Below are 16,496 nucleotides of genomic sequence, written 5' to 3'. Positions count from 1 at the left end.
TTTACTTCTCTTGAAATTTTGAGATTAAAATGAAAAGGCACAAAGAAAAGACATACAAGGTAATCTGTTTTTAAAAGGTATAAAAGCCTGCTGCCAAAATGAATAGCATTCATGCCAAGGTAGGGTGTTTTGTATAGATGCATGCCAAATGTCCACGGTTATATTCACCTCACTTCCTCTAGAGTTCACCTTGCAGAAACATGAAAGAGTGTGGAATTACAAATCAAGGGAATGAAGGCTGATCAGTATTTTAAATTATTACCTGCATAAACATTTTTTTGAAACAAAAAGATATTTGTTTTCATTATTTACAGAAAAGCACCAGTAAAAGTCTCAGCTAGTTTTGAGTGTCCTCGAACCGTTTTATTTATTTGAAGGTTGATTTCATCTCAAGGTATTGATAGAATTTCTGTTCTTTATTCCTCCACTGTTTTTTTTTTTGCTGATTAATATCATCATAAATAATGATAAAACTCCAGTAAATCTATACATAGTTCTTTTGAAGTTCATTTCTGTATTCCTACTATAGTCCATTTCTGTATTCTGACTATGCTCTGTTGGATATATACATATCTGACAATAGAAACTAGTGAAGCTGAATTCTTATGAGCTGGTGCTTTCTTCACTGTACATTCTGTAGAATCTGAGGGTTTGGGAAGACTAAGGTTTCAAAGTTTCTCCTTTCCCTCTCCCACCATTTCCACCATCCTCATCCCAATCACAACCTTCCTCCTCATCTCCATCGTGTTTACAACATCCCACTCTTGCTCTCAACCCTAGCTTCAGCATGTGAGTCCTTCAGCACCATGTCTGCCTAATATTAGGAGAAGTAAAGAAGTTGAGATCTTGACCCCTGGCAATTGCTGGAGATTTCTAACCTTGGTCCCCTACTCCCCAAAGGAAAAAGCTAAGTCCTTGACTCATCACAAGTCTGAACTTGACAAGAAGGGTTATCTTACCCAGTTTTTCTTTTTCTTTTTCTTGGAGTCAGCATCATTACCACTGCCAATGCTGGAGTGGCTTGTGGCACTGTTGATACTAGAAACACTTTCGGAGGAATGCTGCCTTCTGATGCGGAGATCTAGCAACAGACAGAGGGCATCAAGTTTACTCTCTGTCTCATCTGAAGACACAGAGTGTGTGGCTTAAAAATCTAAGCAAGCCTTTTTACAGCTCACTGCAGTGTAGGTTTGGTCCAATGCATTTAATAAAGTATAACAGTATTTGTTTTAATTAACTGATTTGTATCCATGAAGAGTCAATGGGAATCTCACATGGGCCCATGGCAACAGTGGTTTGAAGAGTTTTGAGTTTAGTCCAAACCCGAGTGGCTCAGCTTGTGATTTTTACCAATATGTAAATTAGACAGCCCTTCCAAAATGTTTTGTTTCTAATGATTACTTCCATGGAACAAATGGATATTCACAAGATGTTCAAAATGAATTTTGTCTTTTTAGTATGCGTGTTATGAATAAAGTTACCAAGTGCAAACTCATTAGCTTTTCATTTCATGGAATCATACCAGACTAGTGTAGAAACAATCCTTGCAAGTCATGCCATCAAGCACTTCATTTCATAACTGAGGGGCACAGACTGCAAAGAAGTTCTGTAACTTGACCACGGTTAAATAAGGGGCAAGGAAAAACATCCAAGGGATATGTGATTGAATAAAACTAACTGCCCCATATGCATGTGTCCTTAATTCTTGTGCAAGAGAGAGTTGAAGTAGGCTATTTGTAAATTAAACAGATAATACCTTTAACACATACAGTTCTTACAAACACATCCCTGGTCCCTGACCCAACATAGAATAGTAACATCAAAAGCAATAGCAATATGAACATGTCCTGATGTACTTTATTGTGACAGCAATGAAATGTGTTTAATTACTGAATATAATTTGCATATCTGAAAAATGGTGATGTGACCATTAGAGCTACAATAAATTTGATTATCTATTGCATGGCTGTGGTATGTATTTCAACGTAGAGAAGATACTGGGAAGAGAACAGTATTTGGTATTCAATATTTTACAAAGGCATCTACTCATTCCAAGTAATTGGCTTATGCCAATTACAGCTATTATAATTAAACTTAAATTGAAATTTTGTCTATTTGCAAAAACCTGATATTGTCAATGGGACACTAAGAAAATTTATAAAGTAAAACTTGAACTTGCTTTTAGGATATTACTTGTATATTTCCTTTGCATCAATATAAATTAGCCTAACAAATAAACACTTCAGCGGAACTTGTAGCATTTAAAAAGTTTTTTTTTTTTTTTTTTCTGAAGGGAAACAGAGGAGGAGTGGAGCTGAGGAGGGGGAGTGGTTGGAATGTATTGAGAAAAAAAAGAAGAGAAATTAAAATAAAACTAAAGTTTGATCCATTTATTAATTTAGTAAAGAGTAAGAATAACAGATGTCAGTGAACTATAAATTATTTTGAAAGAATAGTGAAAGCAAGTGCATGCCTAAAGAGGATACATATGTGGAACTGAATAAAATCTTCATAGTAATATACATAAAACCAATACTTTAGGATTTCCAGCAAGGAAATCACATTGACAAATCTTATAGGTTAGAAGTAGTACCATTTCCTCAGAATCCTTTCGAGTTCGGTCTCTTGTAATGGTTTTTAACAGTGATGATAAAAACATTTAGTGTCTTTAAATGTCTAAAATATGAGAACTAGATCAATGAATTCACATGTGCTGTTTTCATTTGACATAAAGAAGACTGTTATAATTTAATCTAGTCACATGGGGTAACAGGATAATCTTAATTTTCAACTTTCTTTGCAGGTGACCATGAGCTATGTTAACAGACTGGTAATAAAGCATAAAGATTTAGAGAACAACAATGAGGGGTTAACACGTGGGATTTTGCCAGTTTGGCCTGAGTGGAAAAGAGGTGACTCGCTGTATATTTATCTTAGGGTGAGATGTCAAAAATGTAGAGAATATTGCAGTTTAAAAGTTACAAAGACAGTAATTCAAGCTGGTCAGCTGAATAACTAGTGAAAGCTGCATGGTTTGTACAGCCAACTATTTTCACCATGCAATGTCAGCTGTCAATAAAATACAAACATGTTTGTAGTCACGGGATTGGATGTTGTTTTAATAGTTTAGAAATAGAAATCATTTTGTATAGTCAACTGTTCCATCTTTTTGATAATTCTAAAGGGGTTAACATTTAAGGATTGTTAATGCTTCTGGATGAATTTAGATACAACTTATTACCCACCCCACACTTCCAAGCAAAGAAATCCCAGGGTTTGAACTCTAGCAGATACAGTAAGCTACCTGTTGCCCAAGATAAAAGGAATCTTTCCAGAAAGTTTCACTTCAGTGACTTGTGTTGTATGAAGGAGGGGATTAAGCCATTTTAAAGCCCTTCTGGACCTATTTATGACATGAAGATTTAGAACATAAGCTGCTTTATTATAGCTCTGAGATAAGCCTTAAATATGCAGTAATTTTCCATGCAGCATATAAATCAATTTCTCCGCATGGAAAGTTGCTGAATTCTTAACAGAAATAGCTCAAGAAAATGAGTCTGTCTTTCAGAGTAGGTATACCCCTTTATGTATTTTTTTTTTGTAAAATTTAAATTCAACTACATAAATTTTGATTTTGTTATTCCTTTCTGTAGACATTGGATAAGTCTCCTTGTGGTGGTTTGAATAGAAATAGCCCCCATAGACTCATGGTTTGGAATGCTTGGTCCATATGGAGTGAAACTATTAGGAAGTGTGGCCTTGTTGGAGTAGGTGTGACCCTAATGGAAGAAGTGTGTCACTGGTGGGTAGGCTTTGAGGTCTCTAAGCTCAAGGCAGGCCCAGGGGCTCAGGTCTCTTCCAGCTGCCTTTGGACTGGATGTAGAAGTCATAGCTCTTTCTCTAGTACCATGTCTGCCTGCATGCCACCACACATCCTACAATGACAATAGACTAAACCTCTGAACTCTAAGGAATTAGTCTATACTAACTGGTCAACAATAACAGGTCCATAATAACTGCTAGTAGTAGAACTATCATGTGACCCAGCTATACCACTCCTAGGTATATACCTGAAAGATTCTAACTCATCCTACCAGAGACACTCACACAGCCATGTTCATGTGGCACTATCCTGGCAACCAAGATAAGGAGTTAGCCTAGATCTTTACCAAGAGATAATAGGTAAAGACATTCTGGCATATTTGGATAATGGGGTTTTTACTTAGCTGCCAAAACAACAAAATCATTACACTTGTAGGAAAATGGATGGGACTGGAGATCATTATGCCAAGAGATATAAGCCACGTTCAAAAGACAAATCCATATTTTCTCTCATGCAAAGTGTAGAGTTCAATTTATATGTTTATGTAGGACATGAAAGCAGAAACTGGTTGTGAGAGGGGATAAAAGGGCCAACAGGATGGTTGAGGAGTAGACACATGAATAGAACATATGGACCATTAAAGCAGACGATAGAACAATTTTCCAGAAGGTAGGAGACCAGAAAGAGGGGAAGAAGGGTGAGAGAAGAAGAGTGTGTGTGAGGGGAGCAAAAACAAAATATAAAGACATATATGTATGAAATGTCATGATGATTAAAAATAAAATTCCATAAGAACAATGTATGACAGCATGAATATTAGCAAAAAGTAAACATTTCAAGTGTAAGAGTTTGGGCATTAATAGTAGAATCTGTCTTCTTACCTAATACAAGAAATTTAAATACTTAATGAATTAAGTATTATATATGTCACTATTGGTCCTGGACAAAATAGTTTGGGTGGAAGGGTGGGAATAGGAGATGTCATCCAGTGTGGTTGAAGAGTGGTTAGTAATTGAAGATGCTGAAAAAGTGCAAAAACTTTTCCAGAACTTATATGGAACTGAGAAAACAGGTGATAAGGCATTCAGGATTTAGGATAGGATTTTTAATGGAAGGAAGAATGGATGTACTCAGACCGGCTGATAAGTCAGGACATAAATAAGCAGAACATACGTAAAGAAATTGGGACTTAAAAAACAATGAGTATTTCTTCTATGGCATCTCAAGGCATGGGGATGGGGACAAAGAATCACACAAGCATGGTGATGATACACTTTTATCTGGCTCCTGGTTATGTTAAAACTCTGGCTACAGGAAAAATTCCTTCTCACTGACCCTACCCATAAGACTTTGCTCCGGGTGTACATTGGGTCTTGATTAGCATATTCATTGCTACTATTGATTTGCTTGAAATCAGACATATTAACTAATTCTTAAGCTACTAGTGAAGGGACCAGCTCCCCATTTCGGCAGGCATAACAGCCTAACACATGCTTGCCTGACCTTGCGTTGGTCACTAGGAGGTCAGATGCCTGCCTCGTGGCAAGGAACCAATCAGAAGTTAGCTGGTGGTGCTATGCTTTACGGCTCTGGGTGTGCTTTATGGACAAGTACACAGCAATGACGTGGAGAGCTTAGCAACCACCCTGAGAGGGCCTATGGGCCATAAAAACCAGTTGCCCAATCAACACAGGGCAAACCCTCCAAGCCTGGAGGCATACCAATCTTGAGCCTGTGCGTACCCCTAGACACTCCCCTTATGCTGCCCTATAAGATCTCTTGGTGATTGGGGTTGCCGGGGTCCTGGGCTGAGATCCTGGGGGCCTGAGCCACCAGGGTCTTTCACTAGTATCAATCTACTAGTTCAAGTAGAGAAAAAGGGAACTGGGATTGTCATGTAAAACAATCCTGTTTCTAATTCAAATTTTAAAACTTTGAAAAAAAACAAAAAACAAAAACAAAAAACAAAAAACAAAAAAAAACAAAAAATGAAAAATCCAAAAAAAGAAAAAAAGATGTGTATATAACTGGATATAAATTCATAACTTAAAAAAAAAAACACTTGATAATGAAAGCTAATGCTCACAGAGGTTGGAATTCAGAAGAAACTGACACTCAAAATGGTGGCACCATTGAGTAAGTGAAACTTTACTGCAGCTAATGCAGAAAAGGAATGCTTACTGTCTGGAATGACACAGGGCACGATTTTAAGTATACCTTTGGGAGGGTGGTCTGGGCCATTCAGCGCACCCTGAATGGCCGCCTGGGCAGCAGAGTTCTGGGCTTTCAGCATTTCAATGGTTTCCCGTAGTTCTATAAGTTCAGATTCCTGTAGAATGAGCAGAATTTGAAAGTTTAAAGTCTAGGAAAAAATAAAACATCATTATTCACAGTTTACTGTCTAATGGGTTTGAAATTATGTAACCCTAAACTCCTGAAGGAGTTGGATTCTTGGCTGACCTTGTCAAATTGTAGCTAAATTTTTGTTAGACAAAGAAGGAATTTTATGGAAGCAGAAGCAGACACCCACAGCTAAACACTGAACTGAACTCTGGAATCCAGTTGCAGAGAGGGAGGAGTGATGAACAAAGGGGTCAAGACGAGGCTGGAGAAACCCACAGAAACTGCTGACCTGAACAAGGGATTGCTCATGGACCCCAGACTGATGGCTGGGAAACCAGCATAGGACTGTTCCAGACCCCTTGAACAAATTTGGATGTCTGGACAATCTATGGGGCCACTGGTAGTGAATCAGTATTTATCCCTAGTACACAAATAGACTTTGGGAGCCCTCTCCACATGGAGAGATACTCTCTCAGCCTAGACACACTGGGGAAGGTCTAGGCCCTGCTCCAAATGATGACAGATTTTGAAGATTCCCCCATGGAAGACCTCCTCCTCCCTGGGGTGCAGAAAGGGATTGGGATAGGGGGTCAGTGGGGAGCAGGGGAGAGGGATCTGAGATTGGCATATAAAAGAAGCTTGTTTCTAATTTAAATTTTAAAAAAGAAGGAATTTTAAGAATCTTACACTATAAAAGTAGTCTCAGTAGTCTATAACCCTTTCAAAGGGAGGTACATGGCTGATTCCTTCAAAGCAATGCAAGATAAACTATCACTTGTTTTAGCATTATCCATGGGAACATTAGATATTAAAACTCAATATTTCAATATGACACTATGCTGCCTTTGCTATCCAATGGAAACCCTGATTTTAGATTTTGTCTGAAATGCTTTGTAGTTTGGGAACTGACTCTGTCTTCAAGTGTAAATCTTGGCACTCATTCCAAACTTAGTTCTTTGAACTGTCACCTTACTATGTTTGGGTGGCATCTTAAAGTCTGCTTAGAATTCTGATTTTTTTTTCATGTATCAGTGAATAGAAACATATGAAATACAAAGTCCTTACAGATTCAATTAGGAATAATGGTAGTGTCCTTTCTTAGTGTCATCTAGGATAAGGGGGGAAAGCTAGGCAATTTCATTGCAGAAAATCGCCTTATATACTGGAATGCCTAGAAATGATTCTAATTTTAGATAGACAATGCAATAGCTGGAGATGAAATAGGAGATTTGAATAGATTCATAATTGGTACCTCATGTTTGCTTCCTGTCTCTCTTTTTCTTTCTTTTTTTTTCAGAGGAAAGGTTTGACTCTGTTGCTCAGGCAACAATACAATGCCTCAGCCTCCCAAGTGCTGGGGTTACAGGCTTGAGCACCATCATTCATATATATATATATATATATATATATATATATATATATATATATATATTTGGTTTTTCGAGACAGGGTTTCTCTGTGTAGCTTTGGAGCCTATCCTGGCACAGGCTGGCCTCGAACTCACCATCGTATATTTTATACACCTATTTGCTTAAGCCTGTCACATATTCATGATAGATACTGATTAGATTTAAAAATAAAGGCTTGTGGAGTTTAGACTGTTTATAAAAACCTCATAATGAAAATTAGAAGAAAATTATTAAATCTATACATTGAATTTCAAATAATAAATGAAGCATACCACACTGTAGACAATTTGCAAGCCAGTTCATCATAAAAACGTCGTCTCCCCAGCTCCCACATTGTGTGCCTTGCCCAATTACTACAAGTAATTTTACTAAAACTTAATGTTTCCACTTGAAACCCTTGAGAGATAAAGTATTTACTGGAAATGGACTCACATAATTTAAAAATTAATTTTATAACCAGTGCTTAGGTGAGTGTTAAATTTTAATTAAAGTCAGACTTTCATCCTTGGATTTGGAACCAATGATGCTTATGCTGCAGATTTAAAAATCAGCTAAAATATTTGACTATGGCTTTATAGGAAGAAATGGAAATAAGATTTTATGCAAATGTCTAATAATTGAGCTTAATTTTGAGCTAGCCCAGTTATTTAAGTTTCAAAGCTTTAATCTCTTCTAAAGAAGTCTATTTCATAAACTTTATTTATTTATTTATTTATTTGTTTATTTTGTTTTGGAGATAGGGTTTCTCTATGTAGCCCTGGCTGTCCTGGAACTAACTCTATAGATCAGGCTGGACTTGAACTCCAGAAATCCCCCTGTCTCTGCCTCCAGAGTGCCAGGATTACAGGTGTGCATCACTACACCTACTTTTATTTTTCTATAAACTTTCAAAAGTGGAATACTCACAGAATGTTTCCTTTTTATAACATTGTATTTAGTATATCATAGAAGAGTGATCACTTTGTAAAATTAAGGTTCACTTTGAAAATGGCAGATATCTGTAGATTAGTTGTTATGTGTGGTGGTTTAGTAAAACTAAGTGAAGAATAACTAGACTAATAAGAAATATATTTACTCTATTATTTTTGAAAAATCCCATCTTTTAAAAAAATAGCTGGTCTGAATTTATGTTGGTATTTCTTTAGGGGAGCTTTCTAAGCATAAATAATCGCCCATAAGAAATTCCATAATACTTTAATTAAACTGATAGCTAAATTCCACATGAATTGATATAATCTGTTCAAAACTATACTGCTTATTCCCTACATCTGCAAAAATTTCTGTTAATGAGATCTACCCTTATTATGTCATTCAAGATACAATCATGACCTTTCTGAGAATTTTATATGGTTTTTACCTTTTGACAAATATTCTTTGCCTTACAGTCCAAAATGAAATACCTCTATGTTTGTGAACTCTTCTTCTGTCAGAAAAATAAAATAAGAGTTCCCTTTTGTAGCAGTTGATGTAATATCTTATTTCATTGCTGAGAGATCATTCTTTTCGACTGATTTATGATTCAGTAAATGCTGGAGTGATTTTATGAAAAGTTCTGGCCCACACTCAACAGATGTATTTCTTCTCTGAAGAATAATACTTCAGATTTACTACTCACACCTTTAGTATGTATAATACTAAAGTTTATGTAATAGGATGTATTTCAACTAGGGAGTATGGATGCTATATGAAAACACCACAATCTTCACAATCTATTACAAATAGAAAGTCTCAGCATGGTTAATAAATAGAACTATATTCACTGGATAGTAAGGAAGTCATGGTTCCTTTTCTTTCTGCCTTGGTAGCAGATTAGAAATGAACATAAAGCTTTTAAAATATTTGACTGGGATACAGAAAATACTCCCAGAATATTTATGTCTTACGGGTAACTGTTTAGTCTGTCATGCAATGTAGTCTTTCAGACTTCCTGTCTAAGAGAAAACACATCTAACTAACTCCACAAAGATTCTTGAGAATTAAGATGTTGGATCTTATTTTCTTGTCTCTCCCCAATTCCTGCAATAAATTCAAGATAACACTGCCATGATTCCTGTAGAGCGTGAGAAAGTTTACTTTAATGTGTTTTCTGATGTTATTGTCTAAAACCATTTTGATGAATTTCATCACTGTGGATAGTTGCCATGTGTCTTTCAGGCTAGGTTATGAAGGTCACACTTGAAATGCTTCAAAAACAAAGTAATCAAGTATTTCCTTGATACTAGCCTTTGATGTTCTTTTCAACCCAGTTTCCTAGTTGTACTTATTCTCTTTCAAAACTTCTCATTAATAAAATTCCATGAAAAATCCTACAAGCTTGACAACAAATCTTGTGAGGCAACTGGACCTTCTGGGCAACACTGTTAAATTTTACACTAAATCTGTCTTTACTTCTTAACAATGCCACTCAGTTAATCTCACAGTTTAGCTGTGGTTTTCTTGAAAATATTCTCCTCTCTTCAGCCACTATGCTGCCTTGAAATCTTGCTATTTTTTTTTTAATTGAAGGACCCTTCAATGTTTACTGTATCTAAATTCAGATGAAAGGACTTCGTTAAATCTTACTATTTTTAAAATTAAAGATTCATATTCATCCTATGCTGTAAAACATTAATAAGTATATTGTCTGATTCTAGAGAGAAGTTTTTCCCAAGAAATTATTAGTTCAAATTATTATTGCTTCACAATGTCAATCCCTTCTCCCTCTCCCTCTCTTCCCCCCAACTCCCCACCAGCTCCCCACATCATCCACCCTCTGCTCCCCAGGAAGGGTAAGGCCCTCCGTGGGGGTTCCCCAATGTCTGTCTTATCATACTGGGCAGGGTCTAGGCCCTCCCCCATGTGTCTAGGCTGAGAGAGCATCCCTCCATGTGGGATGAGCTCCCAAAATCCCTTCTTATACCAGGGATAAATAATGACTCACTACCAGGGGCCCCATAGAGTGCTAAGGCCTCCTCATTGACATCCATGTTCAGGGGTCTGGATCAGTCCCATGCTGGCTTCCCAGACTTCCGTCTGGGGTCCATGTGCTCCCCCTTGTTCAGGTGAGCTGTTTCTGTGGGTTCACCATCCTGGTCCCAGCCTCTTTGCTCTTCACTCCTCCCTCTCTGAAACTGGGTTCCAGAGTTCAATTCAGTGTTTAACAGTGGGTGTCTGCCTCTGCTTCCATCAGCCACTGGACGAGGGCACTTAGGATGGCATATAAGGCAATCACCAGTCTCATTATAGGGGAACCCTGAGTGAAGTAACCCAATCACAAAAAGACAAACATGGTACTCACTCATATATGAATTTTAGACATAGGGCAAAGGATTACCAGCCTACAATCCTCATCACCAAAGGAACTAGGAAACAAGCACTCCAAGAGAAGAATGCATGGACCCTGGAAACCCTGAATGGGAAGGGGAAGGATCTCCTGAGCTAATTGGGAGCATGAGGGTAGGGGAGAGGGAGCTGGGAGAATGAGAGGTGAAGAAGAGGAGGGGAGAGGAGGAAATGGAGGAGCAGGAGATAAGTTTTTTACAAATACTTCTAGATGGAAAACGTCTGAACACAAAATATGGAAAGATAAAGTAGATGATGTTTTAGTTATCTATGTTACACTCAAACATTTGGCATTGCATGTCTTTATTTTCAAGTCCGTGCTCAGCTCTATGCCCTTCATAGAGGTAAGAACGGTTTTATAGTTAGCATAGGGGTCAGTGGATAAAATCTACCATTCTTAGAAGATAGCTCTTTAGACTTCAGTGACCTTCTAACAAGAGGTCTAGCACACCTTAATACTCATGTTTCAATTGCCTGAACTCAATATCTATAGGCAAATAGTGTGAGAATCTCTTGAATTTTAAATCCCACATGTTAGCAGTCTATTATGTTAGCAAATTCAGTTCAGTTAAACTTTCACATGTCAAGCTGTGTATTTGCAGAATTGTTGCCATCTTAATGATTTGTATCATAGCCTTTCCAGTTGCTATTTTGTGAAAATATTAAGCCTCATACAATGCCTTGGGTGGCACCTCCCATCATTCTTTTGGCTACTTTTGCTTAGGCTGTTTTGTCTTCATGAAATATCATCTAGCATTTCCCCTGAATTAATCTTCTTCATCCTCCCTAACCTGAGGAGATAAGATGGCCTGGTTCCCTTTGAAAATTCTCATGGCTTTGCAGGGATCCATCTGTTATAGAGCCATCATTTTCTGCCTCCTGAGTTATTCATACATATATTTTCTGCTTTCTGGACTATAAGTATATAAAAAGAGTAGTTTGGCATGAACATTTGGCAAAAGAATCAGAGTTACTTGGCATCTGGAGGCAAGAAAAATTATTAGGATACTATTCAAGGGATTTATTTTGGTGAATAAATTGAAATAATATTTCCACGTACTTTTAATGCCATGTGATGTTTAAAAGTACCCTGTGAAGCTAGTTCATTCAGTAGAGTTTAATACTATGTGATGTTTTCCTTATATTTTTTAATCATCATCTGTTACATATCAGAATAAAAAATTCCAGGTAGGATATGTGCATTTATAAGAACACACATATATGATGACTATTAAAAGATATTTGAAGTATACACCTACATGACCATTTTTATGTATGTATTTTATATATAAAGAATGAAAACTTCAGGAAAATCCTATGACCTAACTTATTATAATTTTTGAAAAATATACATTCTTTCTGGAGTTTTTTAATTCCAGCAGATACCTATATCTATAGATGCAAATAGGAATAGGCAAATAATCTACTATTTTTAATCCATATTACTCTTTTATTAACCTATAAATCCTAAATATAAACTTGGTGAAGAACTAAATGGGCAAATGAACCTTGGATCTCTAGAGACTGAATTTAAAACACAGCTCTATATTCTTGTTGCTTTTTCTTAGGATTGTTGGATCACCATAGAGCAATATAGCATTTTTATCTTAGTTCCCTGAAGAAATGCCTTTCCTGAAATATGATTAAATGTTATGCCCTCAGCTTTTAGAAAAAATGTCTAAGTGAACAATGTGCTTTGTCTTCTGTTATTCCATGACCCCAATTTAAGAACCCTTGAGATACATTTATCCTTAAATCCGGGGCCAAGATGTTAGTCTGTTCAATCTAAATCTCACTCTTCTGGTCAGGCAATGAGAACAAAACCCACCAAGAAATCTCCCTTTGTTCCTCAGCTTTCTTGAAATCTGGTACAATTTAGGGCTTTGTGGCTGAGCCATGTGGTTTGAATACGTTGTCATATACATTCATCTGCTGCTTTGAATCAGTTCCTCTTACTGAATTTTCACATAGTGAAAACCATTTTGTAAATTTCTTCAAAGGAAAATATGAATTCACAAACTTGAGGTGTGTAAAGAGTTACCAAGATTCATGTCTCTGTATAGTTATGAACTGAGGAAGAATGACTACATTTTTGGTTAAAGGGAGTAAGGGAAATTTCACACATGATATTTCTGGACAATTTTAATAATTTTGGTTATGTTATTTTAAGTATATTATGTATATAAAGACAAAAATTTTTATATTAAGGAGTTATATTTCATTTATTTATACATTATTCCCAGATACTATAAGTTAACATACTTGTGTATCTTACATAATTCTATCAGAAAATTTACTTGCATACAGATAAAAAAGTTAAAGGAAATATGAAGGGATCATCAAGAGTCACTATTGAATTTGATTTCTTCAAGAAATCACAATGAATGCAAACCACCATTTCCAGAAATAAACCCAACATAAGCCAGATATGATTAGTTTACATTCTTTCTTTTTTTTTTACCTTTGCATGTGTAACTGTGCATGGTGTGCATGTCTGTGTACGTGTGTGTGTGTGTGTGTGTGTGTGTGTGTGTGTGTGTGTGTTTGTGTGTATGTGTACATGCATGGGTGGATTTTGAGGTTGACATTGGTTATCTTCCTAGATTGTTCTTTACCTTATGTATTTCAGGTCTCCTGATGAACCTGAGTCTAATCTGTCTAGCCAGCTGGTTCTTGGAATTGCTTGTGTCTGCCCAACCTACCCACCCTCCTCATAACCTTTTAAACTGGGTACTGGGTGATCCTTACTCTAGATGTCACATTTTCCTGGTGAAATAGTTACCCAACAAATCCCTAGTCCCTCTAGGATTTTTATAAGAAAAAAGAGAAATTTTCAGGAAGGTAACATTTCTGGATTGCCCCAAAGCATGTGATGCAGTCATAATACTTTGTTTATTTTTCATGTTGATCCTACAAGGTGCTTATTTGCTATTATTGTGACTTTTAGAGGTATCATTGGTTTAAAGGAACAGTCCAATGGTTAAACCAGTGAATTTGAGGTTAAGCTCTCTCAAGATTAGATAATTCTTTTTTGTTTTGTTTTTGAAGACAGGGTTTTCTGTGTAACGCCCTGGCTTTTCTGGAACTCACTGTATAGACCAGGCTGGTTTTGAATTCAGAGAGATCCACCTGCCTCTGCCTCCCAAGTGCTGGGATTAAAGGTGTGTGCACCACCACCTGGCTAAGAATAGATAACTTTAAAGGCATAATCAGAATTCATGTGCAACGTTTCCAGTTCCAATGTCATTAGATGCTCTTTCCTGCTTGGCTACTTAAAGGGCCTTATAATCCTGTTTGCTGTGTTTTTATGCTATATAGTCAAGCAGCAATCCATAATAAAGAAGGAAAAGATAAAAGAGGGAAAGAAGGAAAGGGAAGAATGAGCAGAGAGGAGATGAGGCAGGGAAGGAAGGAAGGCAATAGGAGGGGAGAGAAGAGGAAAGTTTAAGAACTTACAGAGGTTTGTTAGACACCCTTCTATCAGGTTTGATGAAATTGGACACCATATTGGCATGGGCAGAAATCTGGCATCTAGAATAAACTAGAGGACCTTCTTTCTGGTTGTATTAGGCAATTATGCAAGAATATTAGATTATCTCCCTTTTAATTTGACTGCTCATGTACTTTCTAAAAACAAGTTTTACACACTTAGAAAACTTGGTAATGCAACAATACCTTAAAATAGCTAAACACAAAACTGAAGATATCCCTATAAGTAAATAGAGGCATAGACTGTAAACATCCTGAACTTCTCAGAATATAGATCTGTTTGGGAATTAGATGACTACAGGGACTGCTGTCCATGTTTTGTACATATGTAGGCTTTCTAAAACATTTCAAGGAACTTCAGAGACTACCCCAGTTTCTGCCAACAATACAAGAAGATCATGGACACTGAACTAACAGCAGGGAAGAAAACTGGTATTCATAGGAGAATGACAAACCTCTTCCATGGTAGATAGGAATATTTAAATATATTTGCATCTGAGAACTGAATTCTGTTCCCTTCTTTTTAGTATTCTTTATTCCAGACTATAAAATTCCTTGTATGAATTTTAAGTTTTTGAAGTAACCGAAGTAATGTTATTTCAAATAAATATAGCATCTCAGACGCCAACTAGTTTTTTGATGCAAAAAATGCATAGAATTGTCCCTATCATAACTGGTACATTCTGATGCCCCTGACTTTGGAATCATAATGTCATTTCTAGGTATCCTTCCTGATGTGTCAGCTTACATCCATAGTTTATTAATAGGCTTATTGACTATGCATTTGTGAAAATTCTCATTTAAGTACATTTCTTGTTAAATACATAACAATTTAGGAATATAAAGCACACTCTTGACATTTGGTATTCTTTGACATTCAGTTGTAGTTGGAAGTCAGGAGACAGACCTGTATGGCAGAACTTTGTGTACATTTGTGTCTCTGTGTTTCAATATTGACAGTCTGATTGCGGCTTTAAATTATAACTGGAAAAGAAATGGTACCATCTCCCCATTGTTTCAGTGTAGCACAGAATGGATGCTCTGCCTAATATTTAGCATTCTGCAAAGTGTACTATCTCCTTTCAAGCCTCAGTGGCAATTACTGGCCATACCTTTTGTTCTGCTGTCATGGTCAGACTCTGCAATCGGCCAGTCATATTCCCTAAACTCTTTTCAAAAGCTGCTACAAGGTGAGCCTGCAAAGAAAAGAGAAGAAAGATAGTTAAAATGTCAGAGTCTCCTGTGGCTAAGATAAAACCCTTCATTTTACAAAATGCTTAATTTCAGCTGTTCCAACGTTTTAAGTGCTGTGACTGTCATAGTTAGTTCTCAGTGGTGACACCCCTTTAACACATATCTTCATTCTCCATTTCTAAACCTTGGTTTCCTAAAATCAGTGGTTCGGTTTTTTGACATTTAATGTGAGCTGGGCCTCTAAAAGGGGGTGGTGTTTTTGCAAATAACAACACCTCCTGACTTGCATATCATGCAGTGATCTGACACCCAAAATGCCGAACACATTTCCCAGCTGCCAAGCTTTTAGAAAGAAAGCCCAAAAGGAGGTCACTGAAATAGTCAATGGACAAATGTTCCTCATTTCCTGACTTCCGTGATGACCTTTGAAGATATTGTTAGCGCTTCTATTGTGAGGACATTCTCCTTCAAGTGTCAGACATCTGCCGACAGCTAGAACATTATCTTTTCTCTTTTTCTACTTACAGAGAACTGAATGGGAAAGAGTTGTCTCCACTTTCAAATCTCTGTAGTCAAAAGGCTTCTCTCCCCATTTTCAATTCCCTTCAGCTAAAGAATTCACGCTAGGCCAGGCAGAAATAATCACATGGCCAAATGTAACGTTAAGCTTTGGTGGACTTGGGGTTTTATTTTCAGTTTTAAGGAATTACAGATATTATAGCATACAACAGTCACACTTGTGATTAGGAATGCCTGGAGGTACAGCTGTAAACAAGGCTATCCCTACTCATTCAAAGGTGTGAGGTACAAATACTAACCATGACATGGCTCCTCCCTCAGTCCTGTGACATCAGGAACAATGGCAGGCACACTAGCTCAAACTGATGTGATTGACTGTGCTCCCAAACAGATCTAAA

The 16,496-nt window shown here is 36.9% G+C and overlaps 1 protein-coding gene across 7 annotated transcripts in view; it reads right to left on the bottom strand.

The window, feature by feature from the left end:
- Nav3 (neuron navigator 3) overlaps window positions 1-16,496 on the bottom strand; it is a 219,292-nt gene that overhangs the window by 34,049 nt on the left and 168,747 nt on the right. For 6 of the 7 annotated variants that reach the window (XR_004772196.1, XM_027392445.2, XM_027392446.2 and 3 more), the window contains 3 exons: window positions 15,498-15,581; window positions 6,041-6,152; window positions 960-1,081 (listed from right to left, as the gene is read on the bottom strand). Coding sequence is in view for 6 of the 7 variants with exons in the window: in XM_027392445.2 (XP_027248246.1) it covers window positions 960-1,081; window positions 6,041-6,152; window positions 15,498-15,581 (318 nt within the window). In the remaining variant the exon portion in view is untranslated. Of the gene's footprint in view, window positions 1-168; window positions 190-959; window positions 1,082-6,040; window positions 6,153-15,497; window positions 15,582-16,496 lie in introns of all 7 variants that reach the window. The other variant, XM_027392448.2, reaches the window with a different exon arrangement.

The sequence above is a fragment of the Cricetulus griseus genome (genome assembly GCF_003668045.3).
Source record: "Cricetulus griseus strain 17A/GY chromosome 1 unlocalized genomic scaffold, alternate assembly CriGri-PICRH-1.0 chr1_0, whole genome shotgun sequence".
Taxonomy (NCBI): domain Eukaryota; kingdom Metazoa; phylum Chordata; class Mammalia; order Rodentia; family Cricetidae; genus Cricetulus; species Cricetulus griseus.
The sequence above is the reverse complement of the archived record's forward strand: the minus strand, read 5'-3'. Positions and strand labels throughout refer to the sequence as shown.